This window comes from Apus apus, chromosome 2 (assembly GCF_020740795.1).
Source record: "Apus apus isolate bApuApu2 chromosome 2, bApuApu2.pri.cur, whole genome shotgun sequence".
Taxonomy (NCBI): Eukaryota; Metazoa; Chordata; class Aves; order Apodiformes; family Apodidae; genus Apus; species Apus apus.
In genome coordinates this window covers 151,743,512-151,768,724 of record NC_067283.1, presented here as the reverse complement: position 1 = coordinate 151,768,724, position 25,213 = coordinate 151,743,512, and the positions used below count along the sequence as shown (strand labels likewise).

The following is a 25,213-nucleotide window of genomic DNA, read 5'->3' as shown; positions in this document are numbered from 1 at the left end:
GCTGTGCATGCCAAGTGGAAGCAGAAGGGTGGAAGCTGAATGAAGAGCAGGATTCCATCGAAAGGTCTGAAAGTTAGATATGTAAATAATGGCTGAAAAATGTACTAAGTAGCTTTAAAAAATGTTTTCTAGCAAAAAAAAAAAAATACAGTGAATGTGTTGCTATAGCTACCAGCAGGGTTTTGTGGAGAAACTGAGATATTTACTGTTTAGTTGTACACAGATACATAGTCTGCAGATTCTTAGTCTGAGGATTCAGTATCATCTTGTGTTTGAATTCTCTCCTAAAACTTTTGAGCTGCCACTATTAAGCAGCAGCAGTGCTTAGAGTTTCTGGAAACAGTAAAACAAAGGTGAGGTGTTATGTTGATCTTGAGATTGCTTTTTATTTCTCTCTTTACTGCACAAGTGAAACATTGCTGATGTAGCTGAGACAGTGTTTTATTTATCTTATGTGTTTGTCTGCTTCGGGATCTTTTTAGGCTAAGGAATAGCTAATAGCATTGTGAAGTTTCATGTGTGCCTTAGAAGTAAAAAAAAAATCAAATTCTTTAATTATTAACCACCAGTCTAGCAACTCGTTCTGGGCCCCAGAAGCCAGGGAAATTTTTCAGATTAAAACATGATGAGATGTAAGCAGATTGCAAATAGAAACTAAATTCATTCATTCTAGAGATCAAGTACATGAAGCACTGGTAACTGAGCACTTGGACAGCTTCCTAGTTCTGGTGCTGGAATATTCATTCTGCCTCATAAATCTAGCCTGAAGGCTCTTGAGAGCAGGAAAAGTACTGCAACTTTTGTAGAAGATATAGATGAGATACTGGTATTTTTAAGAATAACTTTGGACTTGTATTAACCAGGTCAGATTGTACATAATTGTCCCGTTCATCCATAATAATCTATAAATAAGAGATGTTCCCTGAGATATTTATTAACATAAAAATGAAAAAAACCCTACATACATTAAATTAGGTCTTATCCACAGAAAACAAGAGTTGTAACATCTGTTTTTATCTAACAAAAAATAGGTTGTCAGTCTTTCTAACATAGACAAAACAGCAAAACAAGCACAATTCCATAATCTTGTTTGTTTGTTTAACTGGCAACAGATAGATTAAAATAGCTACTCTTTGGTTATCTGTATATGGGGTAAACTCATCTGCATCTCTGCTTATCATGGAGGTATATTGGTGCTTTGGCATTTTCCTTGGCCTCAAAAGGAGAGCAAGGTACCTGCTTGCTGCTCAGTGGGGCAGGAAATGTAATGACAAAAAGGGTGTAGAAAAGGCCAAGGTACTTAGTGCCTTTTTATAACCTTTATTTTATTGCTGAGAACTATCTTCAGACCTCCAGGTCCCTGAGACTATTTTCAGAGTCAGTAAGAGCAAAGCATCACCCACTGGCAGTTAGAACAGCTGAACATCAGGACTGATTTCATCCAAAGCAGTTAATGGACACAGAAAACTCAGACTGACATTTAAACCTATAGGAAATCCAGGATTCCACAAATGCCCCATAGTTTTGTTCCTATATTCCTTATGAGTCACTTAGAAACTGGACTAAATCCTGCATAGGATGTGTAACTGTGTAAACTGGTGTAAAAGCTTAAAAAGACATTGCTTCTCCTGGCTCTGTTTTGGTCGTTCTGCCCAAACCTGCTTTTCTAAGAAAATTTCTGTTCCCCATTAGACAAAGACTTTGTACTCAAATCTTTTCACCCTCTTTCTCTGAAGTTGCTAAAGTTTCCTATTATTACCATTACTCTGTGTTACTTGTTGCTGGTTTTGGATGACTTTTTTATGTCACCTTGACCAGACCGACATCTGTTGAAATACCAGTGGCTGCTGAAATATCAATATCTCTATCTTAGCTGTTTGTCTAGGCTCTCTTCTTTTGCATCAGGGGAAAAGAAGCATTTTGGTGTAGAAGTCACTTATTTTACTCATTTTTGTTAGAAACAGATTAAGCCAATCTGGCAATGGATTATCTTTTTCTAATTATTTTTCTATATTTGTTTCTCCATGAACTGGAAAGGCCACCCATCCTAGGGAGCTCAAGTACAAAAACCACATACAATGTTAGTTAGTTACTTTTAATCTAAACTTAAATCAGATAAATCCAAGCCAAAAATCTGCAGTCTCCTAGGAAATAGCCTCCTGTGAGAGAGAGTATCTTAAATTCATCTTTAAAGTCCAGAAAGGCACAGATGTATTTTCATTTAAGTTCTAGCATTTCTATCTCAGTGGGCAACTCTTCCATGTCTACAATTTTTCCACATCCTTTCTCCCTTACCCATGTTTCCAATTTTGCATTTGCTGTTATTTTCTAGTAGCTACTGTATACCCTGCTATCTGCTCCTGGCTCTCCCATTTTCTGTTGTCTATTTTGAAGGAAATATTTATTTCCTGATGTTGTCATGCAGCCCTTGGCCATCTACCTGAAAAGAGCATGTGGATACAGATTGAGTGTCATAAAAGACCCTGAATATCAATAGCTTGGTCCTGATACAGTAATTCAGTCTTCAGGGTTGTCAACAGTTTTGGAAACAATGAGAACTTCAACATTTTTTTAGTTCTTATGCATTTGAAAATGTTTTCCCTCCCAACTATCCAGTAAAATCTTTGATAACTGCTGTTGCCTACCCAATAGCTATCTCTTATTTTAAGGTACAAAATTGGGATATTACATATGAACAACTAAAGAAAGGGAATCAAGTAAGTTTTAAAATTTCAGGTCTTTCTGAGACAGCTTGGTATCCCACTGCCTCCTACAGCTGATTACAAGAATTTGAGATATGAAAAAGTGAGAACCATAGAACGGTTTGGGTTGGAAGGGACCTTAAAGATCATCTAGTTCCAACCCCTCTCCACGGGCAGGGACACCTCCTACTACGGTTGGACTTGATAATCTTCAAGGTCCCTTCCAACCAGGGTGATTCTATGATCCTATGAATGTCCCATCCAACCTGGCCTTGAACACTTCCAGGGAGTGGGCACCCACAACATCTTTGGGCAAAGAATACCCTTTTCCTAGAGCAGGTTTCATTGCAAAGGCCAAGACCATGGAAATTAGACCACAGAAAGACTCTGCAATGGTAGATCTCTTAATCAAATGTAGCTGTTGTTTCTGTGCAAACTTTCATGAAGTTAGATGGCCACTAGCTTGTTGAAACATGTGGAGGAGCAATTCACCCACACAGTGCAAGTAGAAGGCATTTATATTCCCGTGTTTGGGAATTTTTCTGTCTTCTGGACGGTTCAGCAGAAGTCAGGGAAGTGGTGGGTGAGTGTGTGGTGCATTTCAAATCAACCCTGTTGAGAGTGACAGACAATTGCTATGAGCTCATTTCTGGAGCTTGTAGGGATTCCAGCACTCCTTATCCATGGCACTGTCATTAGGCATAGAGCAAGGAATCCAAAGCAGTTCTTCCTTGCGTTGGCCCCAGTAGGAGTTCTGGGAAATGCATTCACCAGGCTCCTCCTAGAAAGTATGTTGCCTGTTTTCCAAACAGATATAGGCTGTTAGCCCATCCTGGTTCCTTGCTTCAGCTCTGCTGCCTGACTATATAAAGCCATGACATATGGGCCTTTTTACTGACATAATCCTCTACTGTACTAAAAAAGAAAATATTAGGTTTCGTTCCAAGAGCTGGAAGAACTTCCATGAGGATATAAAAAGCAGGAAATGGGCCCTGTAAGAGTAGAGCACTCTCATATTGAATAGCCTCAAGGGGCTCAATGCTAAAGGCTTCTTCCTAATAGTGAATGTGAGCTGGAACAGCTCTGCCTCTGCTTGGGAGGAAATGGGATTTGGGGAACTTTCCCCATACCTGTAATAGAGTTTAGGCCAAAGGAGGGGCTTTCTGTGACCCGACAGTCTGAGCAGGTAGTACTGGAGACAAACTTAAAGATGGTTCACTCCATGTCAAACTGTTTCTACAGCTTGACCTGTATTCTTCATCTGTAGACATAATTTAGTCTTTGCTTACATCACTCCTCATTAATCTGGACATCCTGCAGTCAGCCATGGCTGTTAATTATAGATTCATAGAACCATTCCAGTTGGAAAAGCCCCTTGGAATCACCGAGTCCAACCATCATGTAGTTTGGAGTGTGTTCTCTCCTAGTAAATCCATGACCACTCATAAATTATGACACATGTAATAGTTTAATTATGTTAATATCCACAGGATTAGAATACATTTGTGCCCCAATGGATAAGCCACTACAGAGGCATAATATGTACTAACATACTGTGTAAATTACTTGAAATCTAGATGACCCAAATTATGTGTTTGGGGATATTTCATGGGTGGGAGAGGACAGCTCCCACATGAGATTATCAGAGATTAACTGACCTCTGAGACTCCTGTTCCGTTCCTAATTCCCTGGGCTATGCTAAAGAGATTCAGGTCAGTGCTTTCCAAAGGAAAGTAAGTGAAAACTGAGGGGACAAAATTATTCTAGCAAGATGCAATACTGAGAGGCTACTTTACTATAAAGAAACATGCATCTCGAAGTATCAAACTGACGTGTAAGTTTCAAGTTCAATATATTCTTCCTATTTTTGCCATTTAGTAAATAAACCTTGTGAAAAAAAACCTGTCAATTTGAGCACTGCAGGTGCTGTTGCCTGGTCTTGGGCAAACACTGATTTCCATGCATTGCTTTCCCAAATCAGACAGGCAAAGCTTCCCCTTATCAGCTCTCCTAATCCCTTGGACTCCATGTAGACTCTGACACACTTCCTGGGAGTCTTTCCCTTGATAATTATTTCAGTCAGGTTAACTAAGATACTTGTGGAATAGTCTTTTATACAGAGCTGGCTTTTCAGTTGTAAAATTTCTTTTGAAATTCACGGTCCTTATTACCTGAAGTGAGACAGGGTGGTCAATAAACACGTGTCCAGATGATCATAGAATTACAGAATGGTTTGGGTTGGAAGGGACCTAGAAGATCATCTAGTTCCAACTCCCCTGCAAGGGCAAGGACACCTCCCACTAGAGCAGTTTGCACAAAGCCCCATCCAACCTGGCCTTGATTGGGGCAGTATGTATTTTCCTTACAGACTGGTTGATGATGCCAGAGACTTGCTGGGTGTAACTTTCTCAACACTGCTTGAGAGCGTGGTTTTCCCACACTATTGAGGGATGCAGCTTATTTCTAGCTCCTTGGAAGTTATTTTGGAAGGCTGGGAGACAGTTGCAATTTTGTCATGTCCTTAAGGCTTCTTTTATCCTTTTTGCTTGATCTAACAGGTCTGGAGCATCATTTTGTGGCATTTGTTCTCCCAGGCACAGCAGTTGAACAGACTGCACCTCTGTCTCCTGCGGAGCTGGGATGTAGACACAGCACCCAACTGGTCCCAGTGTGTGAGTGCAGCCTATTCATAGGACAGCTAGCAGAACTAATTTGGGAACGGTGGTGTGGAATTGCTAGTACCTCAACCACAGACTATGACTTGGGAGCTTCTGTCACAAGAGACTTGTTATTGCATGTTCCTTTTGGGCTTTCTTAGCCAACAGGGTAGAAAGATTTCTAAGCTTGACACGCAAAAGTACAATTTAAATCTGGAGTTACTTCCTCTGTATAAATCACTGAAAAGTTATACTTGGGGGTATTGCATCAAGGTTTTAGCCTGCAGACACTGTGTGGCTGCAGGAGGCAAAAATACATTGTAAAGTCCTTGTCTAGCACGGAGGGTATTTTAGAATTGCAGCGATTTGGCAGGCAACCAGGAAGAGCTTGTTTCAGAGTGTCTGTGGTAAATGCATTTACACAAAAGGGCTGATTTGAGGGTTGCATGATCGAGGCATAGGTTAAAGAATCAGGAGGGGCTGAATTCTCATTCTGACCTTCTCTCAGGTTCCCCTGTGCAGCCACGTGCAACACCACAGAGGTCAAAAGAACGTTTCTACAACTGCAAAGTGGAGCATGCAGAAATGAGGAAATGCCCATGCTGAGTTAATCCAGTCCCCCTTGGAGACTGCTTTATGGCCTTCTACAAATCTTGCTTATGCTCCTCTGTATGGTATTTTTTCCCCATTTGATTCCTGTGTCATTGTGTCTCTTAGACAGATACCTGTCACTTAGGAAGCAGCTATTTATTATTTTCCCCTCCTGATTGTTCAGTATGGACTTTATTTCTTACACAATCAAACTTATTTCCAAAAGCAGTGCTATTAATCATTTGTGGGCCCTGGTAGTTTCAGCATCAAGTACTTCTGAGCAGTAATGGAGTTCAGCTAAGGCAAACAAATTGATGGGTTTGAATGGTCTGCTGATCTTTCCCACCAGCCCATTTCATCTCCTACAGTCCTGACAGATGGCTTTGGCCAGCATTCATGCTGCCCATCTCTCTGCATATGATGTTTTCTTTTCTAGGGATGGGGGTGGAATTTGCTCTTGAGATGTGATATTGCAAAAGAAGAGAAGAAACATCTCAGCCTCTGCCACCTTCCTGGTACTAAGATCAGGCATTGGAGAGCTGCTGGCTATGAGGGAGCAGGAATGTCCCCATCCAACACACTGTGGAACTGCTGACAGTCTCCTTGATTGAAGCAGATATTGGATCAGTTGCAGTTGAACAAAGCACCTCAGGAACAACTCTGGTGTTAGCAAGATAATTTTCTGCTCTGTTATTCATGTGGGTTTTGAAATAATGCCCACTGAAATCAATGACCCTCTTTTCATTAACTACAGCTGGCTTTGGATCAGGCCTGGGAAGATGCATATCTTCCAGAAATGCCATAGAACAATTTCCTTATAAAACATCAAACAAAGATATATGACCACACGGGTGGATAGGGGGGAAGAAAGTCCCATCTCTCTTTTCTATGGTTCGCTTCCTGCTCATACCAGCAATAATTTAGATAATTAAATTGCTTAGTGCAGTATTTGGAAGAGGCATGATCAACAAGCTGACTCTACCAAGATGTCAGATGTATTAATGTTGGGTTGTTTTCTTTTTTGTGTGTGTGTGAAAAGCTGTATAATTGGACACTGTCTTTTTCACCCAGGGTAACCTCTTCTTCAGAGGACCACGCTAATGACATTTAAAATCACATCATGAGTGCCAGCATAGTCAGAACATTTATATGGTGTATGGGGTGTTCAGTGGCTGCAGAAAAATGGATGAACTCAAGCACATTAATAGCATCAACCCCCCGTTGAATTTAATAATAAAATGCACAGTTCAGTGGTATAATTTACTAAAATGTAAGCAAAGGCTCAGATATGTTAATAAGCAGACTAAAGTCCGTATCTGGATGGATTTTTACATTCAGTCTTGAATCACTCATCTTTGCCCTGTCCTTGTAGGGTCTTTGAACTTTTAGTTGCATGAGGTAGAAGCAGTTTTATTAGATCATGTTGCTAAAATGCCCATTTTACTATTGACTCCCGGTTTGTTTTGTTTTATTAATACAATTAATACAATTTTGTGACTGAATCACTCCTCTGAAGGGTAAAAGAGATCACAGAAAGTGTGTTGGTTTTTTTCCATCTCTAACTCATGTGGGTTTGGTGTCGATGGCATCTCTCAAATCAGGACAGAAGAGCAGCCTCTGGAGAACTGAGATAGGGAAATACTCAGATCGTGTGCTTAAATTGCTTGTCCTTGAAGTGCCACAAAGTTTTCTTCTCTACCATGTTATTTGGATCTGCCTTTTCTTTCCCCTTGGTTTTCTGAAGATGCCATTTCTAAACAAACAGGTTTGTTTCTATTCTTTCATACAAGTTTTTCCTCCTTGTCCCCTAAATTACAATGATGAGAAAGGATTATCTGAGAAGCAGGGTTAGAACAAAGTCCCTGTATGTCCCCTCAGCATCAGGCTCTGGCAGGACAAAGTCAGAAAGAACAGGTAGAAAACATAATTTTCCTATTTGTAATGGACTGGGCTTTAATTTTCTAAATAAAATAATGTCAGGATGTTCCTTAACTTTGGTTCAATCAGGAATAAACCACATGACAAAAAGTAGCCCAGCTTTGTTCTGGATGTGTACCTGATGATTCAGATAGCAGAGACCCAGCTCAGTTTTCAGCCTTAAGGGCTAAAACTCAAGAAGACAAAGCAACATCCCTGAAAATGCAAGGGAAGCAAAATATTAAAAATACTTTTGAGATGAGTGGAGCTAGTTCTCCTTCAGGTCTTTTTTTTTTCCTATTTTTTTTAATACTGCTTTTTATGAGTGTACATTTCCCAAAGAGTATTTACTTTTTGTTCATAAGTACAGAGGCTTTACCATGGATGTTCACTGACTTAAAGCTCTATACCAACTCCCCTGAAAAAGCCCTACCAAAGCTGAAGGTTATATAGAGCTCCTGTTTAAATTCTGCATATTGTTTGTTCAGCTGTGAGATGGTATGAATAGCCTAGTACTATGCCTGTATTTTAAGTGTAGAGAGCTCACTTTAACATTCACCAGCATGTTTTGCAGCCTGGATGCCATTCCCACATCATGTTTGCATGGAGCTGGAATTACTCACCTCTTTTTTTTTTCCATTAAACTATTAAAAACAGGGTCTCAGACACAGAGGCCACAGTTTGGTAGTAAATTGGACGTGATAGGATTTGTCAGTTCTTTTTTGTAATATCACTTCATTCCTCTAAATGTGTCCCAAGGGAATTCCAAAGTGATGTTTGTGAGATAAAAAAGAAAAAAAAACCAAGGTATTTGTAAAGGATGTACCTTGACTTAAGCCACTTTGAGGAAAATTATTGCTACATGATAGGTTGAACTAAAGAGGGTTGTAATAAAAAAATCCACACTGACCACCTGGAAAAAGGGTCAACTAGACAGAGTTTCTTATTCTTGGATCACTCTGAAGCCTAAACTGTCCTACTTTTGGCTCCTTTTCAGCCCTAGAAGGGGAAACAGGAAAGCTGGGAAGGGACATTTTACATGGGCATGAAGCGAGAAGACAAGGGGTCATGGATTAAAACTGGAAGAGGGGAGATTTAGGTGAGACATTAGAAAGAAATTATTTAGTGTGAGGGTGGTGAGACAGTGGCACAGGTTGCCCAGGGAAGTTCTGGATGCCCCATGGAAGTGCTCAAGGCCAGGTTGGATGGTGCTCTGAGCAACCTGGTCTGGTGGGAAGTGTCCCTGCCCATGCAGGGGGGTTGGAACTAGATGATCTTTAAGGTCCTTTCCAACCCAAACCATTCTATGTTTCTATGATCAGCCCCTGTCCTCTCAAACTGGGCTCAGTCTCCTGGTGACAGACTGAGGTGGAAAATGTAACCAGTGTGGAAAATTCATCACTAGAAATGCTTTATCTCCAGTCTTTCTTCTAATACCTGTGAAGCCTTCCTTGCCATGACATGAGTCCTGTTGATGTTAATGGGGCAATTTTCTCTCACTGACATATCCATACATAAACTAGTTGCAAGTTTAGAGACTTGGTTCAATTCTTTGTGCTATAAAAATGGATAAAATTATGTCTTTTTGGCCTAAATGCAAGAATAATATTGAACCACAAATGTGCATTAAAGCCACCACAGGTTATGATTATAGATTTTAAGCAGATGTTCTAGTTTGATTTGTGTTGTTTTTTCCACTATTTTTAGCCTAAATGACTGTTCTGAGACACCTTTCAGCATTCATAGTGCAGCAGTGAGCTCTTGAAGTGTTATGGCAAAGAGTGGAGAGAAATGATGCCTTAGAGATGCAGCTCTCATACTTGAGCATCTAGGTAGCCCTTCTGCTGGGGAAGAAGTTACCCAAGTACCAAGTGAGCCAGGTCCACCAAGCCTCCCATCACGCCGCGTCTGCTGCCTGTGGAGCCAGTGTTGGTCCATCCTGACTGACACCAGCTGGTGCTGTGCTCCATTTATCCTGGCCTCATGTGAGTTAGCAGCTGGCAAGGACTGTTTTTAATAATGTATTTATAAAACGTTGCAGCCATGCAAGCCCAGACACAGAGAAAGGAACGTTTTGAGCTCTCAGCACCAGGAGCACAGGGCGCAGATCTGGTTTCTCATCTCCTGCTGCCCCCTCTAACCTGCTCTCCCATCACCAGAGCCCCAAACCAAGAAAAAACAAAAAAAGAAAAAAAAAAAGAGGGGGGGGGGGGGACTTTGGGCTGAAGGCTCCAAGAGATGTTTGAATTAATGCTTGTCCTGATCCCTCTGCAGGCGGCTGTCTGGTCGGTATTTCAGTAATGTACTTATTTAGAAGGAAATTCTAACTACTGTAGGGCACGGGGATATTTTTGTGCCCCTTTTACTTTGCAGCCTGGCTCAAACCCGAGCATCTCACTGCCTTGTAGGGACACCGTCTGGCTGAGGTGTAAACTACAGCACCTGCTCCTGCCCTTTGGATTTAGGGGGGGTACTTCAGGAAGCATACTTTTATTATTATTATTATTATTATTATTATTATTATTATTATTATTATTATTATTATTATTATTATTATTATTATTATTATTATTATAATATTTTATTTTCTCTTGAATTTATTTACTACTACTGGCAGATACTGCCTCATTATTTTTTTTTTTTTCCAGAGTTCAGGGTTTATTAAGTGTATTATTCCTTTCACCTTTTCTGCATATGACACAGACTACTGAAAATACAGGAACCTGTGCTTTGTCTTGGGACAAAACAGCTCTCAGCAATTGCATAAAGGCTTTCCCCTTTTTTTCTTTTTTATTCTGTAAACCAGAACGATGTGCACTTGATTTCTGAGGTACGTGGTAGAGGTAGGCCAAACATTTGGCTGGATGAGACTGGTTTTGAACAAATGCTGACACCACCATTCTTTTTGTCTGTGATTCCCTGTTGTTTTGAAAAGAAATATCCTAAAAGGCATAATCGACTCTGCAGCAATTATCTACAACATACAATGTTGCCTTCATGCCTCTTTTACCCAGCTATCAACAGCAAAAAGCTGATGAGCATGTTAAAGGGCAGAGGAAGCAGAAATTCCCTAAGAAAATGAACAAATAAATTTGTGCATTAAAGAGAAAAAGATGGATTCAGGAGCTGGGAATTATGTTTTCCATAATTATTCCTTAAGCAGTAAAGAGCTACCGAGTGGAAACTGTTCTCCCCTGTATCTGGTATATAGAACTGCAATGATTTTATGGTCTGTCTAATAAAAAATAATAAAACAACAGCAGTAAGTAGATCATAAAGTTTTAAAAAATGAGTTGGTCTAGTGTTAGAAAACATAGCTAAACTTTGAACAGCCCAGGAAGTTTGCCTGGCTTGTTACAACACTGACTGTCTTCAGTCAAGGTAAATGCAAACCTGTGGCCTTAAACTGAAGATCAACCACCTGAGCTTTTCAGCTTAAGTTGAAAGGTGCATTTGAGTTCACTCCTTTAAACAAGGACCCACAGCAACAAATATACATGGAAACAGCCACGTATTTTTTAGTGTTTGTCATTTCTGAGGCTCAGGAGCTGAAAGCAGCAATGGGTGAAGTGGCGACGGGTCGTGTGTGCTTTGCAGGGGTTTGTATCTCGCTCTGCGTTGTGTATCTCCTAATGATGAATGTGTGGGAGGGCCAGGTCAGGAATGGTTTCCACTCCAGTGCGTTGATTGTGTAGTTGGCAGTGGGCTCAATTAAAGTATAATAATCTGGTAATCTCTCTCTTTTTTCCATTCAGGCTGCTGCACACTGAATAGAGCCAGTGAAAGGCTATAGCTTTTGAAAAGTAGGTGAACTCCCGCCTCTTTGTCTGAGCAGTTTGTGGCCAGTCGAGTAAAATGACAGGCAGAAGAGACAGCTCCCCAAAATGTTGCTCCTGTGACTGGCATCTTTACTTCTGTTTGTATTTCTATGAGGTAACACTTGCTTTTTATTTTCTTTCTAGGCTACAGATTGGATTTCTAACCAGCGTCTTGCCCTGGGGGAAAGACAAGCTGATGTGAGAGAGGAGAGATGTGTGGTACAGGGAGGTGCTGCCTGCCCCATCTCCTGGTTCTTCTCATGTTCATGTTCAGCGGGGAGAGAACTGAGGCACAAAGAGCAGGTATGTGCCACTCTGAATTGCCTTGTGCCCAGCAGCTGCTGGGGCTTTTATGTGGCTGAGAAGCTATTGCTGCCAGCAGGAAAACAGTATGAAAACCAGGGAAGATGTTTACCATTGAAAAGGCATAAAAGAAATGTTAGGGATGAAGATATCACAGGGAACAATGATTCAACTACCATCTCTGCTTCTCTGTAGGCTTAAAAAGGTTATGTTAGCTACCCAGAGCAAGGGGAGCAACATGCAGTTTGCTCTGGACATGCTTCATCCACCCTGCACTGGCACGGAGATCGCTCCTTCCATTGCCTTCAGTGGGTTTCAGATTAGAGCTGGTGAATGGATGGGACCTTCCTAGTGAGCTAAAGGGGGCTGGGGGCACTGTTCATGCTCTCTCTCTTGGTTCATACCCTCTCATTGCTGGCATAGTCCCTGGTTTGGCTTCAGGCCTGTGCTGTTGGGCACTCTCCCCCAAATGCCACTGAATGCAGCTGAGGGACTGTTCCTATAGGGAATCTTGACAAGGACATTTTGCTGTTTTGGAGAGGGAGTAGCAAGAGTTATCTGGATGAATGATGCTGTACCTCAGCGACAGAAAATGGTTGTGGACACAAACTGTTTATTGGTATGAAAGCCCAAAAGTACTTTTGAGATGGAGGCTTTCTGTCTCTTTTTCTAGGAAAGATGCTATTCTGTAGTCTTGGGTAATTTATAGACCTCCCATCAGTCTAAGGAATAGCTGCTTTACAGTTTAGTTATGTGATCTATGTAAGGCTGTTTGGATGAGGTTTAAAGGGAATAAGGACTTAGTAACAAAACAAAGTGAAATATATATATATTTTTCTGCCTGTAGCTGAATTGCAGGAAGGACACGGTGGTAGCATTTTTATGTTCATCCTGTGATTGCTTTAAATAACTTTGGGCTTATGACTTGTTTGTGAACTATTCCTAATGACAATATGGCAAACTCAGTGTCTGAGTGGATGCACTCAACCCTTGGAATTATGCTTCCTCAGAATATTCCTGTAATTACAAAACTGAAAGTTCACTTTCTATGAATTATCTCCCATATTCCCTTAACGTGTTTCTTCCAGTAAACAATATTATTACAGCATTCTTGGAAAACAAGCAATTTTTCCCAGCAGCAGACATTAGACATGTCTGTGCTAAAAATGCAGATTAATATTTACTAAAAGCCTTTCTGCAGGGTTTCCTCGCACTGCCTTCAGGTTTGTAAGCAAAAAAATCACTGACTCTCAAGACCATGATCCTGAGACACCATCTCTTTCTTCCCTACAATACTGCCTGAAATGGCATCACTTTTTAAATCTTAAACCCCCCTTGTTTTAAGGCTCATTGCCCTTGAACACAGCTGGGATTCACTCTGTCTGTTCTGTTTGTTTTTAAATTGTAGCAGTGTCACCTGCTGAGAGTCATTAAAATAAGCAACAGGAAGGTCTGTACCTTGTCAGTTTTATACTCAAAACTTTATATTCTCTAGTTAGTTTCAGTTAATTAATGTTCTTTCAGACAGAATAGATTAATATATTAATGAATTTTTCAGGGGAGGGAAAGTGGAGATTTCTTGCTTACCCTATTTTGTTATATCACAGAATCTTAGAATCACAGAATGGTTTGGGTGTGAAGGGACCTTAAAGATCATCTAAATCCAACCCCCCCCACCCTGCATTGGCAGGGACACCTCCCACGAGATGAGGTTGTTCAGAGCTTTATGCAACCCACCCTTGAACACTTCTGGGAAGGGGGCTTCAACAACTTCCCTGGGCAACCTGTCCCAGTGTCTCACCACCTTCATAGTGAAGAATTTCCTCCTAATGTCTAATCTAAATCTCCCCTCTTCAAGTTTTAATGCATTTCCCCTTGTCCTCTCACTACAAGCCCTAGTAAAAAACCCCTCCCCAGCTTTCCTGTAGCCCCTTCAGGTACTGGAATACCCTTTATAGTCTGCAAAAATCAAGCAGAACTACACTTGGCAGTAACTTACATCCCATAATATGAAATGAAACATATAGGTGTCTCCACATTGATTACCTTTGAGAGAGTTTACCCACACAGACCTTGCTTGCTCTGTGGTTAGAGACAAGCACTCCCTCACTCACAAAATGCCACCAGAGAACATGTCCCCAGATAGTTTCCAATGTGATCTCATGTGGATGGGTTGGTCTTAATGTGATCCTGGCTCCATGGGCACAGGTTGTTCCTGTAGACACTAACAGAACAGAACTTGGGATGTAGGCTGCTCCAGAAGTTAACTCAGCAACAGATGATGCTCATTTTTCATTGTCACCTGCACACACCAGGTGTATATTCAGCCACTCTGATGGCCATCATGCAATACCAGGAGCACTGAAGGCAAATCCTCTTCGTGTGGCTCAGCTACCCACATGCTCTTTTCCAGTACCAGGGATTGTTCTGGGATTCCTGTCCTCTTCAGGGCAGGTGCAGAGCCTCAGGATGACCAAAAGCACCAAAGCTAAATTATGAACTGTAAGGTCAAAAATTTGGGCTTGAGAGAAGACTTTGTGATCTTAGGATAACAGGAAGAAGTTTTTTACAGTGAGGGTGGTGAAGCACTGGCACAGGTTTTCCAGAGAGGTAGTAGATGCCCCATCTCTGGAAACATTCAAGGCCAGGTTGGATGGGGCTCTGAGCAACTTGATCTCGTTGAAAATGTCCCTGCTTATTGTGGGTGAGTTGGACTAGGTGATCTTTAAAACCCCTTCCAAACCAAACCATTGTATGATTGTATGATCTTCCTGTAGGCTTGAATGCTGTAGCTCACTGAGGAAATATGGCAACAGCATCGTTCTCTCCACCTTTGGTTTGCATGATTCCTGTGTCTGTTCCCTGAGCTGGCTGTCAAGCAAGGGCTTGACTGGATGGATAGTGTATGATACCTTCATACTCTCTGGTCTGTTCCAGGGGAAAAAGTCCTAGTCCTCAGCTAACAACCATATCATATGTATTTATGTCATTGGTTAGGTCTGGTAAGGAGTGCAGGACAGACTACTTCCTAAGACACCTCCCTGGGCTGGCAGGACAGGGTCTCACCAACCAGAGCCTGCCCCACCACCCTCAGCCAGGGAACAAGACAAGCTGGGGGCTGGCAAACAGGCTCAACAGGCAATTCAAATTCCCAGACAAGCTCATAGTAATGAAGCAAGTCCAAGACCAAGCCAGGAACATGAGTCAGCAAGTGAAGGTCTGGATCAAGTCTCAAGGCAGCAGCCAGGGTCAGCAATTCTCCCTGGAAGTCCAGAGAGATTTTAGTTACTGTTGGAAATCTAGTTTCTGGGACCTGGATGGAGCTAGTCTGATGTGAAAACATGCAAACTGTATAGTGGGAATCATAGAGTCATGGCGTGTTGGGGGTTGGAAGGGCCCTCTGGTGATTATTGAGACCAAATCCCCTGCTAGAGCAGGATCACCTAGAGCAGGCCACACAGGAATGCATCCAAGCGGGTTCTGAAAGTCTCCAGAGAAGGAGACTTCCCACCTCTCTGGGCAGCCCGTTCCAGGGCTCTGTCACCCTTACAGTAAAGAAGTTTCTCCTCATGTTGAGGTGGAACTTCCTATGTTCTAGCTTATACCCATTGTTTCTTGTCCTGTTACTGGGCATCACCGAAAAGAGTCTGACCCCTTCCTCTTGACACCCACCCCTCAGATATTTGTAGACATTAATAAGATCCCCTCTCAGCCTTCTCATCTCAAGACTAAACAGGAATGTCACTTTTTAATGTATGGAGAGCTAAACATGTCTGCAGTGGGCATACCCTGGAGTTCTGTGTTCTCAAAAACACACTCAGATTTTCTGACCAAAAAAGGTAGGTTGGTCAGTATAGGTCAGAGCCTTAGAGGAGGTTATTACTGTGGTTGTAATGGAAAAGTTGGGGGAATCAAGGTCCTGAAGTGAAAGAGGAGTCAACAGAACAGATCTGCTCTCGGGGGGTGTGGGTAGATGTGAGCTACCAGTTCAGTCTGTAGTAAGGCAGTAGTTGTTGACAGTTGAGGGGACAGATACAACATGTCCAGTCCAGCAGGACACAGGAAAGCCTCATACTCTGAGACAAATAAAGTGGCACAGGCATTGTATGGATCACCTCTCTGTCTGGTAGCATATGTGCTTTGTTCTTTCTCGAGATGATTCATCAAATTAGCTTTTTACCATTGGTTCAAACAAGCAGTTGTACTTTGTAAGATGAGGCAAGAACTACTGGAGAAACAAGGGTTGGTGGTTGTGGCCATAGACAAATGGACTTTGTAGAGCAGCTTTCAAGCTTGAAACTCGTAATTTGATAGGGCCTATAATCTACACTAGTGAATTAAATAATCATGTATATATTTATGTATGTCGTCCAGTTGGGGCATTATATTGATTAGCATTTGGCATCTGCAGTACATTTATGACTGTATTGCCTTCTGTCTTCCATATATTCAGAAAGAGCTAGAAAACATCTCCTGGGAGATCTACTTTCTTGGCAAGCAGCTGACAAATATATGACTAGTCTGGCTTCATAGGGCAAGCAAGCTTCATTTAAAAGACTTTTGCCTTTTGGATTGCACAGGCCTCAGGTTACAAATATCATGGCTGGGGCCAGAAGGGTGGTTGTAGGAATAAGTGAACTTTTCCCTTACAAAGCAAGTGCCCTTTGTTGTCAAGGAAGCCATCCTAGTATTCAGTGAGTCATCCTTTAGTCAATATATAGTCAATGGCAAAGAGCCTCAAAATCAAAATAATCTTGTTATGAACTTGCTTCACCAAGATATCATGCTGAGCAAAAGAACTGCTTCTAGCTAAGCATAAATAAATCATAATGTTACAGCAAGAGGGAACATGAAAGCTTCGCTACTTACGGTCAGGGTTGGCAAAGGCAAGGGCAGGGCAGGTCTCTGCATCTGTCAAGGTCATTTCAGAGCATTGCCTGAGCAAAAGCACTGCAATGAAGTCTGAGAAAATAGCTTCATATGCATGCAGATGGTGTAGGTGAGAGATTGAGCAGAGGCAGTTAGCAGTGCAGGAGGAGAAAGGGTTTGCATTTCAAAGTGAAGTGTGTGCTGATCTACTGTAGGTGTCCTGAAACAGATGAGGTGAATCACAAGGAAGAAAGGCTGAGAATCAGCACGTTCTCTGCAGGGTAGCAGGAGGTTTTGCTTCTTCCTCCAAATTGCTCACCAGGGAGCCATGCCTAGGGAATATTTGGTATATCTGCTACTCTGCTTTCATCTCCCCTTAGCGATATTTTCTGCCTCTCATGCAGGTTGCAAGAATGTTCACTATGACCTTGTCTTCGTCTTGGATGCCTCCTCCAGCGTTGGAAAAGAAGATTTTGAGAAAGTTCGCCAGTGGGTGTCTAATTTGGTGGAAACTTTTGAGATTGGCCCAGACAAAACCCGTGTAGGTGTGGTGAGATACAGTGATCGTCCAACCACAGAGTTTGACCTGGGAAGGTACAAAACCCGTGAGGAAATCAAAGAGGCTGCATGGAAAATTAAGTATGATGGGGGAAATACAAACACTGGAGATGCTCTCAGGTACATCAACACCTACAGTTTTTCCAGAGAAGCTGGTGGAAGACTTAGTGACCGAACTGTTAAGAAAGTGGCTATCCTTTTGACTGATGGAAGGAGCCAGGATTATGTCTTGGATCCAGCCACTGCAGCCCGTCAGGCTGGGATTAGGATCTTTGTTGTGGGTGTTGGTGAGGCCTTGAAAGAGGAACTCGATGAGATTGCTTCAGAACCCAAGTCTGCTCACGTGTTTCATGTCTCCGATTACAACGCCATCGATAAAATTCGGGGGAAGCTGAGAAGACGTCTCTGTGAAAGTAAGTAGAGCTCCTAGTTCTTCTACATAACTATAATAGGTCAACTAGAGACCAAAAAGTGAATTCCGTTTGGTTCTGATGTACTTCAGTTACTTTCTCATACTTTGGATTACTGAAGATGAAGGGTGAAGTCTTATTTCTATTCAGAATTTGGTTTATTTTGTATGTGATTTTGGGTTTTCCCCCTTATTTTCTGGCGTTGTACTGTGCAAAGAGTGTTCTGGCTGCTGCTGAAAATGGTCGTTTAGGAAGCAAAAGGATCCTTGTGCTTTTCTGCCTTTCCACATCCCAACTCTACTGACAACTGGCAATCACTAGTGCTCTGGCTCTCAACAGAAACCTCAGTGCTGTTTCGAATGGCTTTTAATGGAGAAAAGCATGTGAAATTCACACTGAACATGTGAACTTTGAATCTACAGCCCATGGTGGAGGGAACTGTAATGGTATTATGGCTGGTATCTATCAACATTTTAAAAGGAACAACAATACATAGACCTTTAGCTTTCCACCATTGATAAATCACTTTCTTGTTCTTGGTGACTACATACAAGTTACCTCATTTGCTGCTTTTTTTCAGGGTGTGCTGTGGTTGCTGTGAGTTCTTTGGGCCAAATTCATGTGACATTGCTCTGGTTCCTAGGTCTGAGCTTGAAAGACAACAGATGACTCCCTGTGTAATGCTGCAACATATGGCAGTGTTACCTGGTCTGCAGGCCTGGAACTTGTGTTATGGTCAAGTAGGATAGGGTAGGATAGGGTAGGGTAGGATAGGGTAGAGTAGGGTAGGGTAAGATAGGGCAGTACAGAATAGAAAATAACAGAACTATTTCAGCTGGAAGGTACCTACAATGAGCTTCTAGTCCAACTGCCTGATCACTTCAGGGCTGACCAAGTTAAAGCACATTATTAAGGACATTGTCCAAATCCCTCCTAAACACTGACAGCCTTGGTGCATTGACCATGTTTCTAGGAAGCTTGCTCCAGTGTTTGATCAGTCTCTCAGTAAAGAAATGCTTCCTAATGTGCAGGCTAAACCTCCCCTGGCACAGTTTTTAACCATTCCCACGTGTACTATCACTGGATACCAGGGAGAAAAGATCAGGTGTCAATAAGTTGCCTGTAAAAAGCAGGCCTTGTAGGTGGTTGTGAGGCTCTTCTATTGCTCTCTGTGACCTCCATTCACAATAAAAAAAAAAGTGCTAACATAATGTTCTGGGCTTATGTGTAGTTCTTAAACAGTGACTACCAGAAGCAGGCATAAACCAGTTGATATTGTCCAACAATATTCAGGTGGTTCTGACCTTCTCAAAAAATCACTTACCTGTCTGTCAGAGTATAATGACATTTTTATGTGGCTTTCTGAGTCCGTACTATGTCCATACTATGTCCATACCACTCTACATTAGATTGCTAAGGATTACTGGGAGCATCCTTCATCCTAAGTGTGACAGCAGTCATTCTTCAGGGCATTGCTTCCACCTGCAGTAGTGGGTTTGGTTGGAAGCATTAAAGGCTCTAAAACCCTAAGTGAAAAGGAAAGGTTTACTTTTACTAGATACAGGGAACTTTTAAGGGGAAAAGAGGCTGCTAAATAGATCAGTTTCAACGTAGGAACAAACAGAGTAAGATTGCCAGCAATCAGCTTCAATAAGGAAAGGGAGCAGAGAGAAGGGAATTAGCTGAACAAACATGGAGGAGGTCATGGGCACATACTGAGTATCACGTAGGCAGAGCTGTAAGGATGTTAACAGTGACAAAGGGAATTGAGTATCCAGGTACATAGGACATTGTGAATGGAGGTGGATTTGAGGAAGTGGAGGCAGGGTAGAAAGAGGAGTTATCAACTGAGACATCAAACACTGGTGCAATGAGCTGATTTTCACAGAAAGAGCAGTTATAGAAGACAGGTCTGCCATAGCTGTCCCTGGACAGTGTTCTGATCCACGAACTCTGGTGAGATGTTGTCACATCCCCAGATCCTTCTTTCCAGCCTCCATAGGGGACACCATCTCAGAATCTGGCCTCAGTCCCTCTCATAGCAATTGGATCCTGTTTTTTTCCTGTTTTCCCTGGATATCAAAAAGAGTTTATTTCGCTCTACTTCGCTCTCATGAGAACCCCTACGTGGATGTCTGTGTCCAGTTCTGGAGCCTCCAACACAGGAAGGACATGGAGCTCTTGGAGTGAGTCCAGAGCAGGGCCACAAAGATATTCAGAGGGCTGGAGCACCTCTCCTATGGAGACAGGCTGAGAGAGCTGGGGTTGTTCAGCTTGGAGGAGAAAAGGCTCTGGGAAGACCTCATACTGGCCTTATAGAACCTGAAGGGGCTACAGGAAAGCTGAGGAGGGACTTTTGACAAGGGCACGGAGTGATAGGATGAGGGGTAATGGATTAAAACTGTAAGATGGGAGATTTAGGTTAGACATCAGGAAGAAATTCTTTAGTGTGAGGGTGGTGAGACACTGGAACAGGTTGCCCAGGGAGGCTGTGGAAGCCCCATCCCTGGAAGTGTTCAAGGCCAGCTTTGATGGGGCTCTGAGCAACCTGGTCTGGTGGGAAGTGTCCCTGCCCATGCATGGGGTAGGAACTAGATGATCCTTAAGCTCCTTTTCAACCCAAAACATTCAGTGATCCTCTTCCTCTGTACCTAAGTCTTTTCTGTTTGGAAGGCTGTGCCATATCGTCCCTAATTATTTTTTCCAAAATTTAAACCAAGGAAACTGCTCTTTGACAGACTCGTCCTGTTTATTTATTGATTTATTTATTTGATTGTTTTGCATGCTCAATGCTTTCAGTAAGCATGATGTTTAGATCCCAACTCTTGCTATCCCTGAAGCCAGCCACTGAAATAGAGGGTGAGACAGTGAGAGCACCATGAGCAGATGCATTATCATAGAGATCAGGGAACTTTTTTTGTTGTCTGGATATGTGAAGTGGAATTGTTTTGGGAAGTGAGAGAGGGCAGGTGGCGAACAGGACCAAGTATTTTCTTGTGCCTGTGCCACTTTGAAATTTCATGTTAGCCCAGTAGGAATAGGAAAGGAGTTCACTGAAAGGGCTATGACTTACATATATTTGGAAGGTAAAACTTTTAATAGCTGTTGTAGTTAACTTTCTGTGGGTTTAGTGACAGCTCTGCATGAAACAGGGACATTCAAACCACTGGGTGTGTGGAGGACGTGACAAGGGCACATGCCAAGCTGCTGTTTAGTTTGTGCACATTCTAAGACAAAAAGCATATATTGCCACAGCCAAGCTGGGGTTTTAATAGACATAATCCTTTGTGAGCTCTTGGGAGACACAAGAATCAAAGAGTGGAAATGGTCGAGGGAAAGTATTTTTTGCCCCATTGGCTGGACTACCCAAACTTGAAGAGTCACCCAGTGCTGCAAATACTGCATTTCCTGCCAGCAGCTGTTCAGAATGACTTGTCTCAGCTCTCACTGGACATCTGTCCTAGACTCAGTCATTCCATTTTGCTATATTTGACTGAATTTATTGCTAAGAGCATGTTGTTAGGTGCCTTAATAGCATTTTAGCTCTCATTTGATCTTGAGGAAGTAAGCATAGCAGAATCAAAAAATAACATGTCTACTTTGTGGGACATTGTGGCAGTGTGAGGTATTTTTGCCAAACGTCTCCATTACATTTTGGACTATAGTTAGCAGGCAAAAATGGATGATGCTTTCACAGGAAAGCAGGAGAGATGCATTCTGCTAAAAATTCCAGAGATGTTACATGCTTCCTAAATAGGGTTTCTGCTTATATCTTGTAACAGGCAGCTATGGAATATTTAAAAATAGACCAGCATCTGCTTCTGGTAGGTAAATAGTAGGTTTAAGCTTGTCAAATTGCTTTGATTTTAACCCAGATTTAATTTAAAGATGGAATTGATAAGTTAGTGCATGTACAAAATTGCCAACCTGGCTGGAAGCTGGCAGCACTGAGGTTTCACAGTATCATCTGGCATTTAATCCTTGGTGTGGGAGATGTTGCAATGGTGACCTAAAACACCCATACCTGCACAGAGGGAATTGTTTCTTACAAACATTGATTACAATGCTTTGGATGCTGTAATATTTGAGTTTATTCAGCAGGTGATAAGATATAGTTTACAAAGCTGAGCAGAAACATTCTCCAAAATGTTTGGAGAACAAAATGTTTGTCATTCTCAGTCTTTTCTGGCTCTGTAAAGTAGAAGCCTGAGGTTTGGCACCCTCAGAGTAGACCGTGTGGATGTGCTATTACTAAGCCTCTGCTCTTCTGCAAAAGTCATATTTCTCAGCTTGAAAATAAATTTGGCTTTAGAGGCACAGTCTCTGCTAAGATCTGGGTTTGTTTTTTTCCTACAGCTAGTAACAGGAGAAACACAAGCAGATGTTTTCTACAGGAGTATTGTGCTCAGCGTTGGTCTGTGTCCAGTAGTGACTTTCATCTGTTATGTAGCCCTTTCTACAGCCACTTTTTAGTTGCCTGTGAGCTTGATGAACTCCTTGAAAGATGACTTCCTCTGCACATCCGTGGAAGACCAAAAGGACTATGTCATGATATGAATCTCGTGCTTTGCAGACACAAGGATATGAAGCTGTAATGTTGCAATGACTGGTTGGTACCAATGGTTTCTCACTGATTTCAGGTGAGATAGTGAGGCCTGTGATAAAATATCAAAAGCAGTTGCATGTTCACATGGTTCATAGCGTTTATTTTTCTATTTGTACATGTTTTTATTGATTTTGGGTTGTGTATGCAGGACATAAAATACAGGTCTTGTGCTGCCACTGTTCTCCTTCTGATGCAAAAGGGCTTTCAGGCTTCAAGGCAACACCTTGACTGCCATAAAAGTCAAAAAAGCTTCAGAAATGCCTTTTCCTGAAGTCAGCTTTGCTCAGGTTCATGGCATGTTCACAGAACCCCCAGCTGTTTCTTCTTGGATTTCAATGTTTAAAATATCTTATACACAGAGGCCGTGACAAAGAGCAGGTGTCTGAATTGCCATATCTTGACAGACAGTTCCTAAAAGATTTATCAATGTAGTAAATCTAATGAGTACTGAAATATCTAAGCCCATCAGCTTTCTGTTGACCTTTTATACTTCTTCTTGAGCTCTGATTTCACTGTCACATTAATTTCTAGATATCTTTGCCTTAGACATCATACAATAGGGAAGGAGGTGGAACTCAACAGGAGTGAGAATCCTAGTGTTTTGATGAAATCAGTTGCGGGAGTAGTTTTAATTCTTTTAGTTTGCTGAGCAGAATTTGTGGATGTGGGAATTTGTAGGCTGGTTTTACTTCCATAGTTGGAGTATGGCTTGAGTTCTTCAAAGGTTCAGCTTGGGAGTAGTTTAAGTCTTGCTTGGTCTTATTGCAAGAGCTCTTTTTTGTGATGGTTTGTAGGGACCTCTTACAAACGTGAACATAAGTTTCTTGTCATCTGGCAGCATTTGGCACATGCCACAAGTGCACCTACACACTTACTAGGAAAAATCTGGCGTTGACATCCATGTTGAATGCAAAGAAGGTTTTGAGGTGTTTGGGGTAGTAACTGATGTCTAACAGGCTGGTTAAAGTCTGATTAGCACAATATGCTCTGTGAAGATAATCTGCTTCTACGTCATGTATCCATCACATGTAGCAACAGGCAGCATTCCTAGTGGGACATTCCACATTCAGCTGCTTAACAGGATGTTCAGGGTAGGTGCAGCTACTAACATTTTGATTCTCACTTGAAAATCTAGTCACTTCCAGATGGTTTGGGAAGTCTGATAAAAGCTCAGCAGTCAACTGCTGTTTTTTTAAAAAAACCTGCAGCTAGGTAGTAACCCAGCTGGTATCACCTCTGATATCTTGTGTTGCTTCTGGATTCTCTTCTCCCCCAGCTGCAGTGGTGGCTTTCTCAAACTCTTGTAACATCTCCAACTTCTAGCAATCTCTCATGTCACAGATCTTTTCATCCCCACATTTCCTGGCTAACTGTGGTTTCCTGCAAAGGCATAAAAGGCCTGAATTTCCAGCTGATTTATCTTTTGCTTGAAAGAGAAGACAAAAATCATTTTTCAAGGATGACATGCTGGGAGGAGATAAAATATTTGATGGGCTTCATGGTGATGACATTACGCAGCTTTCTTCTGCCATTGGGTGGGTTGAAGGACAGCCTGGTGTCTTGGATTATGACTCCATGAAGCACAAAAAAAGATACTCTTTACTATTACATTTTTTTGTTCTCAAATCAAACACCTAAGTCTCTCAGGTCTGATTTTCCACTTGGTCCAGCCAGAGCAAGTGAGTTCCAGAGCTGGTGTCTGACAGGCAGAGATCCTTGAGCTCAGGGAAGGAGCAGTAGCTGCTGGTTGCTCCTCAGCTCCTCCACAGATCAGGTAGCAGTGACTGCTTTCCCAGATCATGACTACAGTTCTGCCACTGTGCAATCTCCATAGCGTTTAAGGAACTGCCTATTTTTCTTGGAACTCTGAAATGAATAGCTTTATTCTGACATTAGCAACAGTGCTGTTTTATATCCAGTCAAAACCAGCCCTGCTGCTAAAAAAATAAAGCCTTATTCTTCCTAACTTCCTTCTCCCATCTGCCAGCACAGACATTTATGTGGCCTCACCATGAACTACATCAGGAAGTCAATGAACGATCTTGTTTTATTTCCCCGATTAGTTTTTACTCAGATTTAGTTCACCCTGAAGCAACATGGACATTTGCTGTCCCATGGGAGGAACTGGTACAAGGTGAGAACAAATTCTGAGAGGCAGGATGAAGACCTGGGCTGCACCCTTTGGTACAATGCTAGTTCACATCAGCTTGATGAGTATTAGCTGAGGACTTCAGAAAGCTGAAGAAAGGTAGGAAAATCACCCATGTACTCCCACCATAAATGTGAGCCTGTGCTCTGCTGTCCTCTCTATGTGTGCACGAAGTGGGTTGTTGGGCAGGTTCTTCCCCTTCAAACTCCACTTCTAGGCTTCAGGACAGCTTGCTTGCTGTGGATAAACTTCATGTATAACAAAATATCCCACTGTAGACAGATCTCTTAATGATTCTGTTCCATTTTCCTTCACCAGACTTTTCAGTATTCATAACTATACCTAACTACTGCAGCTTTACTGCTGACGTAGCTGCTGGTTCTTTGTGGGGGTAGCTGCAATGACTGAGCTCTCCCACCTTGGACACACACTCTGCCTGGCTGGGAGCATCTTGGTGGGAGTCACTGGTAGGTGGGATGAGTGAGCTGACCACCACCTTCACCTCAGTACAGACCATCAGTCCCCCCAGGCACCACTGTGATACTTCTGTGATCCTGCACCTGGGCACCTTCTCTCCCCTGAATGATTCTTAGCTCTGATAGAGGTTAGGAAAGAGATTTATCAATTTGTATT

At 42.1% G+C, this 25,213-nt stretch overlaps 1 protein-coding gene across 1 annotated transcript in view; it reads left to right on the top strand.

The window, feature by feature from the left end:
* The first annotated feature begins 30 nt into the window (after positions 1–30).
* Positions 31–25,213, top strand: part of COL22A1 (collagen type XXII alpha 1 chain) — a 218,528-nt gene continuing 193,345 nt past the window's right edge. Inside the window, exons 1-3 of the mRNA XM_051612195.1 lie at positions 31–64; positions 11,830–11,988; positions 17,262–17,828. Of these exons, the coding sequence (XP_051468155.1) occupies positions 11,898–11,988; positions 17,262–17,828 (658 nt within the window). The 5' untranslated portion in view covers positions 31–64; positions 11,830–11,897. The remainder of the gene's footprint in view (positions 65–11,829; positions 11,989–17,261; positions 17,829–25,213) is intronic.